Source organism: Dromiciops gliroides, chromosome 1 (genome assembly GCF_019393635.1).
Source record: "Dromiciops gliroides isolate mDroGli1 chromosome 1, mDroGli1.pri, whole genome shotgun sequence".
Lineage (NCBI taxonomy): Eukaryota > Metazoa > Chordata > Mammalia > Microbiotheria > Microbiotheriidae > Dromiciops > Dromiciops gliroides.
Genome location: NC_057861.1, coordinates 718,260,182 through 718,275,008, shown reverse-complemented (window position 1 = coordinate 718,275,008; position 14,827 = coordinate 718,260,182). Strand labels below are relative to the sequence as shown.

The 14,827-nt window shown below is 39.3% G+C and overlaps 1 protein-coding gene and 1 non-coding gene across 7 annotated transcripts in view; both read left to right on the top strand.

Annotated features, from left to right (window-relative positions):
- CNTN4 (contactin 4) overlaps positions 1–14,827 on the top strand; it is a 1,173,040-nt gene that overhangs the window by 1,075,638 nt on the left and 82,575 nt on the right. For all 6 annotated transcript variants that reach the window (XM_043978091.1, XM_043978085.1, XM_043978087.1 and 3 more), the window contains one exon: positions 5,073–5,200. In XM_043978091.1, the coding sequence (XP_043834026.1) occupies positions 5,073–5,200 (128 nt within the window). The remainder of the gene's footprint in view (positions 1–5,072; positions 5,201–14,827) is intronic.
- LOC122737549 lies at positions 319–425 on the top strand. The gene has a single exon (XR_006354379.1). It is a non-coding gene; the product is annotated as a U6 spliceosomal RNA (small nuclear RNA).

The following is a 14,827-nucleotide window of genomic DNA, read 5'->3' as shown; positions in this document are numbered from 1 at the left end:
GCTAGGCCAGTCTTCTGTAAGACCGCCGATTACCAGGGCAAAAAGACATCTCTCCAGTATTAGACACCACACACAATGAGCAAAAGTTGAGCAGAATGTCCCCAGCAGACCACAGATCCTTTTGCCTCCTGTTTCTGGGGTAGAGATCCAAGTTTCTTGTTACAGATAACTCACTCTATGTACTAACTAGCTTACCTAAAAGCTAAAAATGAATTTGAGCCAGGATAAAACTTAACCTAAAAAAGCCAGGTCAGTGTTCTCTACTGCCTACTTCATATTCCCATCTTTACGGTGCATGTCTTTCAAGAGTAAAGCCACATGCTCGCTTCGGCAGCACATATACTAAAATTGGAACGATACAGAGAAGATTAGCATGGACCCTGCGCAAGGATGACACACAAATTCATGAAGAGTAAAGCCTAATCACTTTGTCGCTCTATTTTGGACAGTAAATAAATGTTTTACAAACGAGGAAACAGGCTTTTAGTAATGAAGTGACTTGTCTGTGGGTCAGAACTAGATTGAACCTTTTGGCCCTCAATAAGAGAACCCAGGTGATTCCCCTTGACCTTTTGCTACTTCATCATCCCCCAAAATGATATAAACCAACAAAATAAAACTCCCCAAGGACCACTGGAAACTCTTTTCAGGAGGCTGACATCAGGGAACTTGGTCCATCCTGCAAGACAGGAGCACTCTACCTCTGACTGTAGAAACTGAGCTATACAGTCAACATTTGCTACTCCTTTGAAAACTCACCAAATTGTGCCGCATTTTAAGTTCTTTTAACCTCGGTTCTTGCAGCTCATTAAAAATGTATTGGCTGACATATTTCAGAACAAAAATATGCTTAATAATGCCTCATTTAATTTGAACTTCTCATCTAGAAAGAACACTTTCAATGGAAATGCTTAAAATGGTCAATCAAGGGATTTTTTATACCTAATTAGTGGTTTTTAAGACCCTCAGTGATCTAAAATAGGCCTTCTCTTTGCTTAATAGGGAATGCATCTACACACACACACATATGCACATACACACACACACATACACACAAAACCTGGATGATATAATTGGAAACAATTATAGCATACACTAAAGATTTATTTCAGGATATTATCAGGGCAAGGAGATGCCCCTGGATTCTTGAAGGCTATGCCATTGGAGTCCAAAATTGTGGCAAACCCTGTCAAACTGGGAAGGCTTTAAGTGTGTTCATGGTATCAGGTTGTATGTCAGTCATCAGAAGGCCAGCCTAGTGACATTTGGAGAGGTTTATACCATAGGGTGATAAAATTTATAACCATAACCACTCTCAAATATGAGGCATTAAAGCATAAGATGGTTGGAATCTCTGCAAGTTGAGAAATTCTGAAGTGCTGCAATTCTATTTCCTGACCTCAAGCTACAAGGAAATTAAAATGACGTAATCTAGTATGGGTAGAGTTGAAAGAGTGATACACTCGAAATAATGGGAACTGAACTTGGATTCTGGCTCTGCCCTTTCCTAAGTGACTTTAAAGCGAGTTGCTAAACTGTTTCTAGCCTCAGTTTTCTCATCTGTAAAAGGAGGAGGTTGGACTAGATAGCTAACCTATTCATTGTTGTTATTCAGTCTTTAGTGTATGCTATAATTGTTTCCAATTATATCATCCAGGTTTTGTGTGTATGTGTGTGTATGTGCATATGTGTGTGTGTGTAGATGCATTCCCTGGCTCTTTGTGATCCCATCTGGGATTTCTTGGTAGAGATAGTCAAGCAGTTTGACATTTTTTTTTTTTTGGTGAGGCAATTGGGGTTAAGTGACTTGCCCAGGGTCACACAGCTGGTGTCAAGTGTCTGGGGCTGGATTTGAACTCAGGTCCTCCTGAATCCAGGGCCAGTGCTCTATCTACTGCACCACCTAGCTGCCCCATAGTTTGCCATATCTTTCTCCAACTTATTTTATAGGTGAAAATTTGCATCAAACAAGGTTAATGGACTTTCCTAGGGTCACACAGCTAGTAAGTGTCTGAGCTGGATTTGAACTCAGATCTTCCTAACTCCAGGCCAGCACTCTATCCACTGTGCCACCTAGCTTCTCTGTCTAACATTTTTGTACTTTAAGGTTATCAAAGTTCTTTAAGTTATTTCATTTGATACTCACAACAGTTATATAGGGTAGGTGCTATAATAAAAAGCATATAATAATTAACAGTAATGTTCTGATAAATGCTTAACAATTGACTTTGACTGACTCTCTCTCTCTCTCTCTCTCTCTCTCTCTTTCTCTCTGGTAGGGAAATGAGGGTTAAGTGACTTATCCAGGTTCACACAGCTAGTAAGTGTCAAGTGTCTGAGGCCGTATTTGATTCAGGTTCTCCTGAATCCAGGGCCTGTGCTCTATCCACTGCACCACCTAGCTGCCCCAATTAATTCTCTAAAAACAAAAATGTACACAGGACACATTTTAAAATTTAATCTGCTTTATCAACATTTACATCACTTTTCTAAGCCTAGACGATCAACAAAACAGTAAATCAATCTCTCATGTAAAACATTTGCTCATTTCTGCAATATAAATGCTCACTTTGAAAATTTCACAAAGGATTACAAAGTATTTTACATATATTATCTTATTTGGTTCATACAACAACCTTGTGAAATAGGTCTTTTTATTCCTCAGTTTCCTTGTGAGGAAGCTGGGACTGACCAAAGAAAATGATGCTTTTCTGGTCACACAGCAAGTTCGGAAATACCATTTTGAAATATCTCCACAGTCTCACCTAAGTCTTTGATGACGTATGAGTTCTCTTCCGTCTCAAAATCGACAATCCTCTGATTCACATGTGCCATGAATTTAAATATAGAACATAGGATCTGGGCCCATATGGGTTCTTACAAATCACCTGATCCAAAACCCTCATTTTATGCATGAGAAAACTGAGGTTCAGAATGGTTAAGTGGTTGATCTGGGAACTCACAGTCAGTAAAGATGGGAACCAGGACCCAGAGCCACATTCTCTGACCCCTAGATCCACTGCTCTTCCTAGTTCCAGACTGCCCCCCATAAGTCATCTGCCAACCCTAACCAAGCAAGCAACAAACATTTGCTTAATGCCTCCTATGTGGCAGGCATTCTGCTAGGGGCTGTCCAAAAGTGAGAAAGCCCCATTTCCCTAAGGAGTTAGTGTTCTATTGAATATATTACTGTGGCTATAACAACCACAAGAACAATAATAACAAGCAAGTGAAAACAGCCTCTAAAGGCCCATGTCTTTTACTTTAAAATGTTTATATATCTGATTTAATTGTTCCTCACTTTTTAAGACACTAACTGAATGCTTATAATAACTCATGTCCAGAATAGAGAAAAGCCCCAGGTAGAAGGATATGATTTAGATACTTCAAGAGTTCTGCTGTCTTCTCAATTTGGGGTATTCTCTCCTTTGATGTAGTCCACAGTGCATCTCTACCTTCTCATTCGGTGTGATCATTATCCATCCAATCCAGCATTATAGTGTGGATGTGGCTATGAGCATAGATATGTCCACAGACTTTGGCAGCTAGGAATAGGTTCTGTTGGATTTCACCAAATTGGAAATCTTCAAGTGTGGTCCTAGAAAAAGACCAAGTCCATCATTGAAGGGCTCTTCAATATGTCAACAGTCAAATATGGCAGCCCTTCAAAAATATGCATGCTTAAGCTGTTGTAGTAGAGGCATGGCATCTAGGAATAAGAGAAGTGTTCTGGTCCCCACCACACCTGTAGTATCGTGCTTGGTACTCAGTGCCAAATAGTAGAATAAACTACAAATTATCTGGAGGGGGTGGAGGGAAGGACTCACAATGTGGAAGGACCTTATACTCATGTCATATGAGGACCAGCTGAAGGAAATGGATCTTTCTAGAAAAAGAAATCTCCAGAAGGACATGGTACCTGTCCTTACATATTTGAAGGCTTGTCTTAGGGTAGAGAAATTGAACTTAGGATCATAGTTTCAGAGCTGAAAGGCATCTTCAAAGTCATTGAGGTAAAACCTTTCATTTTACAGATGAGGAAACTAAGGGACAGAGAGGATTCTACTTGGCCCCAGAAGGAAGAACTAATACAATTGAGTATTTGTTTCAGAGAAACAATCTTAGGCTTGATGGAAGGGGTGGGGGGGGTGGGCAACTTCCTTAAAATTACGACTATTCAAAAAGTATCTTGGGACAAAGAAGGTATTCCTTTACAAAAGAAAGAGGTCTCAAACAAAAGCAGGATAACTATTTCAATTTTGCCCAATGGCCATTAAGAGTATTTTTTTTCCAGGGCAATGAGGGTTAAGTGACTTGCCCAGGGTCATACAGCTACTAAGTATCAAGTATCTGAGGCTAGATTTGAGCTCATGTCCTCCTGAATCCAGGGCCAGTGATTTATCCACTGCGCCACCTAGCTGCCCCCCATTAAGAGTCTTTTATACCTGAGCATCCAGTAGTATGAATAATGAATCCTCTTGAAGCAGTCATATTATTTGAATTCACACTGCATATTTTCAGTGGGCTGGAACCAATGGCCATATTTTACATAATTATAACTTCAAATAGTGAAAAATAGAATACATGCAACACTTAAGGTAATTAATTATTCACACTAATGGATTAATGGTGGGGGGAACCAAACTTTTTATGTATGAATCTGTCTTAGATACTTTGCATACAAAGTCAAGAATTAAATAGCCCCCACATTCGACTGGGTGCATCCAAGATGTATACAGATAGGAAAATAGAAAGATAATTTTATGAGGGAGAGAGCGTTAGCCACTCATAAAATGGTCAGTATTAGATCATTTGTCAGGCACATCGTATCAGGATATGTTGTTTAGGTATGGGCCGGACTAGGTGACCTTTGAAGCACCTTTTTATTCTGTCATTCTGTGATTTTTGGACCCACTCAAGTAAGGAAGAGCAGGTATCACTACGAGGCTGGATATTAGGTGATTAATTCAATGACCATGGCAACCAAGCCAAAATGTACAATTTGAAAAGTCACATTTCTACTTGGGTAGTCGGAATGCCATTACTGATTTTCACCTTTCTTTTGTTTTCAGAATTACTTTTTCTGAAGAGGGGAGCCTCAGAATCATGAATGTGACCAAGTCTGATGCTGGGAGTTACACTTGTATAGCCACTAATCATTTTGGAACAGCTAGCAGCACTGGAAGCTTGGTGGTCAAAGGTAATGGCTAAACTTTAAATGTATGATCTCTACTAATGGATAGTATTTCATTGTGTCAATTACTGTGTTTTTCTGTATGGGGAAACTTCTGGTATGGAAACTCCCTCCAGTGACACAGACCACAACCAGTCTATAAAATATATATCCTAAGTGAATTGCCTGTGGCTAAGACAAATTAAGCAACTAGCCTATTGTCACACAGGTAGTGTCAGAGATACACTGGGCTTATCTGAGACCCAGTTAAGGGACATTTCTTATAAGGTGAAGAAATTTTGTAATTTATATTGCAGTCTATGGATGCCACCATGGTGATAAATTAACCCATCACAGAAAACATGGCATGATTAATAATTCTTACAGCAGTGCTGGTTCCGAGTATGATCGAGATGTTATCTTACATGGGAATCATCCAGTAGAATTTTAAACCATACAGTATAACTCATAGTATTGTAACTAATGTTATCTTCTATCCTTTAATTAAATGTCTTACTATTCTCTGTGGAACTGAAGTTCGTGTCTAGGAATAGACTCTACTAACAAATTAAAAACATAAAATTTGAATACAATATTCAACGCACTTGTTTTAAACTGTGGAATTTATATTTAAAAAATAACTACCCTGATTATTCTAAGTTAAAGATGCAGATTATTATACTAATAAAATTTTCAATCCCTCTTGTGCTCTGCTTTCATTAGTCAATGGACCTTGTCAATTTTACCCTATAGCTTAGGGAAATGGAATAGAAATGTTTATGAAAATGTTCTCCCCACTCATATTCTTTATGGTTTGGTATAGTAGACATTCACATTCATATAGCACTGTAAGGTTCAAAGTGCACTTTCCTCACAGTAACTCAGTCAGTCAATCAACAAACATTTATTAAGCACTTACTGTATGTCAGGCACTGTGCAAAAAATTGGGGATGCAAAAAAAAGCAACCCCCCCCCAAAAAAAACCCTGTTCCTCCCTTTTAAAGAGGGAGACAACACATGAATAACTGAATACATATAAGATATGTTGTTATTGTTTGTCCTTCATTGTCAAAAAGGACTATGACATCAGAGTGATGTCATGACTTGCACTGAATTGGATTTAAGTGAGGCAAGGTTGTGCAAAGTCACCAACCTCATTCTTTCCTCCAGAGTCATCTGGGTCCAGTGGTAAGTTATATTATCAGGACAACTGGAGACAGCCCTGGATGTGTTAAGGCAATTGGGGTTAAGTGATTTGCCCAGGGTCTCACACCTAGTCAGTGTCTAAGGTGAACTCAGGTCCTCCTAACTTCAAGGCCAGTGCTTTATCTACTTCACCATCTAACTGCCTATGTGTACAGAGTAAATAAAGGGAAGGTAGCCTGAAAGGGAGAGGCATGAGCCACTGGATGGTGAGTAGTATGAACATTATTACTGTCATAATAGTTTGTCTCATCACGAATGAGATCATCTTGATTATTTCCATGAGAGCCAAGTCACAGAATTATGTTTTCTTTAGAGAATCAAAGGTCAGAAGTGAGATAATTGTATGAGACTAGGGCAGGGGACAGAAAGTGGGTAACCAAGAACCTTATATGACCTGTCTGAATATGGCAATGCAGAGTTTCCCCCCCCCCCACCAACCCTCAACTTCTTTGGCAGTAGTTAGTATATGTGTTCTGAGATATTGGACTTCCCATGCATAATATGTCTTTATTTTCTGGGGTGTCTCATGTAGCCCAGTGTTAGATACAGGAGGTAATGAAAGGCATTATTTAGAATCCAGGATACAGAACACATCTAAGAGGGGATCTGAGCAAGGATAATGTGTCTCAAAGCCTTGCTTTCAGCATTACATCATATCTGTTTCTTCATGACAAAGCTCAAAAAGATCACCCAGCCATAAACATCTTTGAAACAGTGACATAAAAAGATTTGAGGAGCAAATTATACTTCTGATTGATTGACCGTTCATGTCTGCAAGCAGAATAAGAAAAATAGAACATAGGAAGGCATGAGTAAAGAAAATAATTGGAACAATTCTTTGGGTATTGCACCCATATTATTGCCCAGGTCAGTCAGAGGACCTAAAGAACAATGATCAGAATACACAAGATTGATGTGTGTGTATTTGTGTGTGTGTATGTGTTTGTATACCAATTCATTTTCTAGTGGTAGAAAGTTTGTATATAAGATGAACATCAATCTCACATGCCCACATGAGAAGCAACCACTGGTTTTATCCAGTGGTACTATGCACACGTCTAGGTTTGTGTGATTATACCTTTTAAAGCAAATATTTCTGTGAAGAAACTATGAGTGATTAAATGGAGCTAGGGTGAGGAAACTGAGGCAAAGAAGGTTAAGTTATTTGCCTGGCCCATAGTAATTAATAAGTTCTTGTTGATTAATCATTAGATTGATCAGTCTGTGTTGTACTCACATTTACACCTACAGGTTTGTCTATGATGAATATATGTCCCAGGGTTAGCAGAATCTTACCTTTGACAACTCTGTCTTAAAGAGTCCCTCTCCCTCAGAGGGAACTTATGTCAAAAGGGAGACCTCATCAACAAGGACCCCCTTTAATTTTCTTCAAGACAGCAGCAGGGGCACTATACATAACAGTCCCAGGCAGCAGATGAACTGACATGAAATGCTTTAATATGCCCCAAAGCTGCCGTCATAAGCACAGCTCTACTCAGTTTACAAAGCAGAAGTGGTTTTCAATTACTTGCTGGTAATATTTGAAGGTGGAGTTACAATGCCTATCATCTGCCATTCTTGTCACTTGAACAACTGCTCTGTTGGGTATCAATAAACAGGCCAGAAATGAGCAGACCTTCACATGACAGCTTATTGCTGCAAAAACCACTCTGTGCAAAAAGCCCCATTGCAGAAGTCATGATGGCCTTGCAACTCCAGGCCTTCCCAGGGAACAAAACACTAATATCCTTGAAAGGAATTAGAACATATTCAACCTAGGTAGGACACTTCAGTAATAAAGAGGAGAGAGGACTTATAGCAAATCATTTCAGCGAAGATACATCTAACAGAATAATCGTCTCCAGTTGCCAAAAAGCTAACAGGCAAGGAGCGATGCCCAACTTTGGGAAATCATTTTAGTTTGTAGATGATTGTTTTCAGTATCTGGAAACTTGGTAAAGCCTGTTAAGAGCATTGCAATTTAAATTACATTTGGCTTTAAAATTGATCCAACCTCCTGTTTAACAAAGAGGGCCCTGCCACTGAGTAGTAGGTGAGAGTTGTGACAGGGTTTCTAAAATCATCAATATGTAAGCTGCACATGCAGACCAATTAAATATTATAAAGTGTAGGGAAGGTTTTACTCCAGGGAGCAAATAGCACCTGGATGTTTATGTATCATTTCTCTTTGGAAGCCCCGGGCAGGACCCTGAGGTGTTTTGCCAGATGCCATGCCCCCCAGATGCTATCATAGCCCTCAGCCCCACTACAGCATCCTTTACACACATTCTATAACACATGATCCTAAGTCATGATATACTCAAGATTATATATATATATATATGAATTTATACAAAAATCTTTATGGGCCTTGTGTCTCATAAGTATTAGAGCCATTCATTTCTGTCCTCCTGAAATAAAGTCTTACTTAGCTTTGGTTTTAAGACTTTTCATGGGGCAGCTAGGTGGCACAGTGGATAAAGCACCAGCCCTGGATTCAGGAGGACCAGAGTTCAAATGTGGCCTCAGACACTTGACACTTACTGCCATGTGAGCCTGGGCAAGTCACTTAACTCTCATTGTCCTGAAAAAAACCCCAACTTTTCAGTAATGCTCAGTTAGCATATAACTTGATTATGAAAATTACAGCTACCATGTTAGCCCTAAGCTAAGTATGTTTGCCTAGGAAAAAATATAGCTAGCACTAGGGATATGGGGGAGGGGGGAGGGAGTTGAAAAGTATGCAGTGAAAGAAGAATGGTATGAACCAGGAAGACCTGAATTCAAATCCTACTTCTAACTCAATAATTGTATGATCATAGTGGTCATTGAACTTCTCTGAGCCTCAGTTTCTCCAGGTGTAAAAAAGGAATAATAATATCTGTGATTTCCACTTTACCAGGTTGAAAGAATCAAAGGAGAAAATGTGTGTAAAATGCATGGCAAACTTTAAAATATTGTAAAAATGTCAAATGTATGATGGAAGGTGGGAGGGTAGACCTGTGAATTTATCAATGTGTCCTAGTGTGGAAATTCCCTTCACTGATACAGACAGGAATTCATCTGTCTCTTATCAGAGCCTGGAGCACTGTGGTAGTAAGTGATTACTTCATTGCTCAAAACTTACCCTTACTGATGACAATGGGTACCTTAGAAGTTTAGGAATGAGGAGTGAGGGCAGAGGGAGATAAGAAATATTTAAGTGTGGGCCTGTGTGGAAAGGCCCATTGATAAGGCTAAATTTAGATCTCAGAATGTATGATTCACTTTGGACCTGATTCAGAGTGCTAAATTAAAGTCCCATTTTCCATGGAGAACATCTCATTCTTATTTTGTTATTCTGAGGAAGAAAAAAAGAAATGTGTTTTTACCCGATCAGTGTGTTCACACAAGTTAATAATTCCATTACTTTGGGTAAGGTCAGAAGAGATTTGAGATGACATTTATCTCTCGATGTACAGTTATAGCTCCCATTAGCATTAATGGGAATTACATGTGAGCACTGAGTGGTGAACATGCCTCTATGTCAGAGATGAGGACATTAACAGTAAACGGAAAAACACAATCTCAAAAACTAGCCCATAAAAAGTAGAAAAGCACCAGAAACCATTCTGAACTCGAAATGAACTGGGCAGATTACTGTATCTTGCATTGAAGAGCTTGACTTTCTGCACCTTTAATACAAAGGTGATCATTTAGGCTGAAATATGGCCGAATGCTACATTTTAATTCAATTTTGTGGGCTACAAAAGGACTAATTTATCAGCTGAGGTGTTCTCTGACCTTAAGATATACTTGTATTCATTTTGATCTCATCATATGTCATTGATTAAAAAACCGTGAAGGTCAGACATCAGAAGACACTTCTTCTAACCTTTTTTCATTGCTTCATTAACAGCACTTTTAAAATCCCAGTCTTTTTTATTCGTGTTTTCAGGGAGAGAATGCAGACAGTGTCAAGCACAATGTCAGTAAGGAGGGGAAAAGGAGGGGCTAAAATCCATTACACCAGATTCAAGGGGTTTAAAATAAATCTCTGGCAAGCAACCAGAAGATGAATAAATATTCAAATTATGCATGAGCAGGCTTCCAAAAATACAGAATTTTGACAGGTGCCCATGGGGCTCTTTATTATCATACCATCACCCGAATTTCTGAAATCTGCTGGATTTTTTTTCACCCCCACAAGCCAATTATAATATATTTTAGGATTGGTTTTCTGGTTAATTTTAATTGAGGATGATTCTCAAGTTAAAGACCCAAATTCAAACTCGGAGCATAACATCTGACCTTTAAACAAAGAAGTGTTCCATCTACAGAGAGAAGGATCTGGTAGACATTATTAAGAATGATGTAGAGCACAGGCTGCATTTACATGTAAGATATAAATATTAATTCCTTTTTTCCTCCTTTCTTTTTTCATTATGCCAAGGGCTAAATGTGCCAGATCTTACATGACACCCGAAGTCTTTGCAGTCCAGATTTCATGTGGCAGGTGGCTTCAAAAATAGGCTCAGAGAACAACACCTTAGAGTGTATCTGTACATGACGTGGTTCAGAAGCCATTCACTCATTCATTCATTCAGCAATTATGAAGTACCTACTGTATGCAAAGTATTGTGCCAGTATATAATTATAACATTTGTACTGGTATAGAAAGTAAGCTCTGGCATGTAACAATGATAGAAACTATTCTAGCAGTTTCATGTCCTACTTTGGTGGAATCATACCATTCATTGATCCTAGGTTCAGAGCTGTAAAGGAACTCAAAGATCATTTAGTCTAATCCCCTCATTTTATAGATGAAGCAATGTAGGCTAGAAAAATGAGTCGCCCAAGGCATAAAGGTAGGATAGAGTTTTAAAAAGTGGGTAGCTACATGGCACTATAGTACAAAGAGTGTTGGGCCTGGAGTCAAGAAGATTCATCTTTCTGAGTTCAAATCTAGCCTCCAGCTGTATGGCTCTCAGCAAGCCACTTAACCCAGTTTGCCTCAATCTCCTCATCTGTAAAATGAGCTGGAGAGGGCGGCTAGGTGGCACAGTGGATAGAGCACCGGCCCTGGAGTCAGGAGGACCCGAGTTCAAATCTGGCCTCAGACACTTAACACTTAGTAGCTGTGTGACCCTGGGCAAGTCACTTAACCCCAATTGCCTCATAAAAAAAAAAAATGAGCTGGAGAAGGAAATGGCAAACCACTCCAATGTCTTTGCCAAGAAAACCACAAATAGGATCATGAAGAGTCAGACTTCACTGAAAATGGCTCAATAACAACAGTCTTTTACAATACTGTACTTAATAGATGATTATAGAGTGGAAAAGATTCCAATTCAAGTCAATTTGACAAGCATTTATTAAGCCATGACTGTGCCAGGTGGTTGGTGAAGTAGTAGACAGAGGACTGAGCCTGAAGTCAGGAAGATTCATCTTCCAGAGTTCAGATCTAGCCCCAGATACTTACTAGCTGTGTGACATTGGACAAGCCATTTAACCCTGTTGGCCTCAGTTTCCCCATCTGTAAAATGAGCTGGAGAAGGAAATGGCAAACCACTCCAGTATTTTTCCCAAGAAAACCCCAAATGAGGTCATGAAGAGTTGGACACAACTGAAAAAGACTGAACAACAACAGTCTTCTACAATGATGGGCTTAATAGATGACTGTAGAATGGGAAAGAATCAAGCTAAAGTCAATTCAGCAAGCATTTATTAAGCCATGACTATGTTCCAAAGACCAGGATAAACCTTGGAGATATAGATACCAAAATAGATTAGTCCCTAACCCTTAGAAACTTGCATTTACTAGGAGAAAATCAACATAAACAATCATAAGCAAATATGAGATTAATATAAAATTATTTTAGCGGACAGAACACTAGCAAAGGGGGTGACTAGTGGAACACTAGCAGGAAGGGCCTCATGTGGCAAATAGACCTTAAGCTGAGCTGTCAAATAAGCTAAGGGGCAGCTAGATAGCGCAGTGGATAAAGCACTGGCCCTGAAGTTGAGAAGACCTGAGTTCAAATCTGTACTAAGATACTTACTAACCATGTGACCCTGGGCAAAATACTTAACTTCAATTGTCTTAAACATCCGGGGCTATCTCCAGTCGTCCTGTTGTATATCTCGCCACTGGACCCAGATGGCTCTGGAGGAGAGAGTGAGGTTGGTGACCTTGCACTGCCCTCCCTCACTTAAATCCAATTCACTGCAAGTCATGACATCACCTCCCCAGTGTCATGGTCATCTTTGAGAATGAAGGACAAACAACAACAAAAGAAGTTAAGAATTCTGAGAGGCAGAGAAGATGAGAGAGTGATGCAATGGCACGAAGCGGGAAGACGAAATGTTTAATGTGAGGAAGAACAAAAGGCTAACTTAACTGAAAAGTAGAGTGTGCCTGAAGGGGAGTGATGTGTAATGAGCCCAGGATGGTAGGTTGGAGCCTGGTTGTAAAGGGCCTTAAATGCCCAATACAGGAATTTGTATTTGATCCTAGAAGCAATAGGAAGGTATTGTGTATGTATCGGCTCAGTCCTCAGCAATCTTTTTCCCCTGTACACCCCAACTGCATCTAGGGTTCCAACTATTAACTCTATATAAATGTCTCCTAAATCTCTGAGACCCAGATACACAACCCCACTTCCCTACTGGACATTTCCTCTTGGATAAACCCTAGCACCCTACTCCCCTTTAACTCATTTACTCCTCCTTACCTTCCTATTTCTACTAATGGTTCTGGCATTCTCCCAATCAATCATGGCATTCTCACCTAACCCTACACCCATTTGCCCATGCCAAAGTAGGGTACTCACCATTTCCTGAAAGATCTTGTGTTTTTTAGTGTCCAGGCCTTTGTCCAAACCATTTCCTTGGCCTAAATGCTGTCCCCCAATGTCTATCAGTTAATATCCTACCCATCTCTTGAGATCCCATTCAAAGACCACCAGAATGTATTTTCCTACCAGCCCTGCCCCAGCCAGAAGTGATTTTTCCCTTCTCCAAACTCCACAGCACTTCCCTTATCCTTCTCCTATGTTCTTTTCTCATTCTACTTTGTATTTTACTCATTTGAATATAAGCAGAGGTGATCTAGTAACTTTAACAACCAGTTCTCTAAAAATTAAAAATGTATGCATGGGGGGCAGCTAGGTGGCGCAGTGGATAAAGCACCAGCTCTGGATTCAGGAGGACCTGAGTTCAAATCCAGCCTCAGACACTTGACACACTAGCTGTGTGACCCTGGGCAAGTCACTTAACCCTCATTGCCCTTCAAAAAAAACAAAAACAAAAACAAAAATGTATGCATGACACACTTTTATGTTTAATCTGCATTAGCATTTTTCTATAACTTTCTTAAGTCTAAACAAACAATAAAATGATAAATCAAGTCCTGGTTTATGACATTTGTTAATTTCTATTCTCATACTAGAAACTGAAGTGGCTCTCAGTACAAGCTAGCTCCAGCAAACCCCTGCTGCACCTTCTCTTCCTTTCTAGACTGAAAGCTCTTTGAAGGCTGGGACCATAGCTTATTCTTTTCTTTAACCCCCTCAGCACCTAACAAAATGATAATATATAGTATGTGATAATAAAGATTTGATTAATGAATGAATAAAAACAGTTTTGTAACTTCTCCACTATAAAAAATTCTGTGGTATTCATTTTATCTTGATAAATATGCTGGAAAGGATCATATAGTGTGATTTATCCTTGGATTCTATATTCCAAATGATGTTCCCAGTACCTACATCCCAAGGGGAGAAAACCTTAGAAGCAAGGCATTTTTGCTTTTCAGCCCCCAAAGTCTAAAAATAAAAAAGAATATAACATTGATCAGATATATGTCCAAATCTCATCTTGGTAATACGTAATGCTAAAGTCCATTACCGCATCAAGATTTATCTATATATAGAATAAAGTAAAGGGTGTTTTTTAATGGCAGAGGGGGATGATCCATCAAAATGTTCTCACTAGACAGTATACAAATATCTTCAGTTCTCATTTGAGGATAAGGGGTAAGGATGACATTCACATCCATAACAGGCTAGACACAATCACATAGATTTTCCTCAATTGGACTGTCTTTCAAAAGTGGTTTTAACTATCCTACATCTCGTATGCAAAATTATTCAACACCGGCTCCTGATTTGACTGGGGATCAATCAGAAAACTGTAACCAACAGTGACGTTCGGCTGCTAACCCACAACAAAAGCTTTTAACATTGGGTCATTACAACGGAATACATTCCAACCTAATTAGACTTCTTCCACTGGAACCAATTATTTCTAGGCTATAATTAAAGGCCTTTCTAATAGGATTAACTTGAATTTTGACCCAAGGCATCTATGGTAGTGAAGAAAAGTTTGTTGATAGAAGTGCTAAGTGTTAATTATGAGTTGTCCCTCGGTAGTTCTGTTAAAGTGCTAAGATTTCAATATGAGGTCATG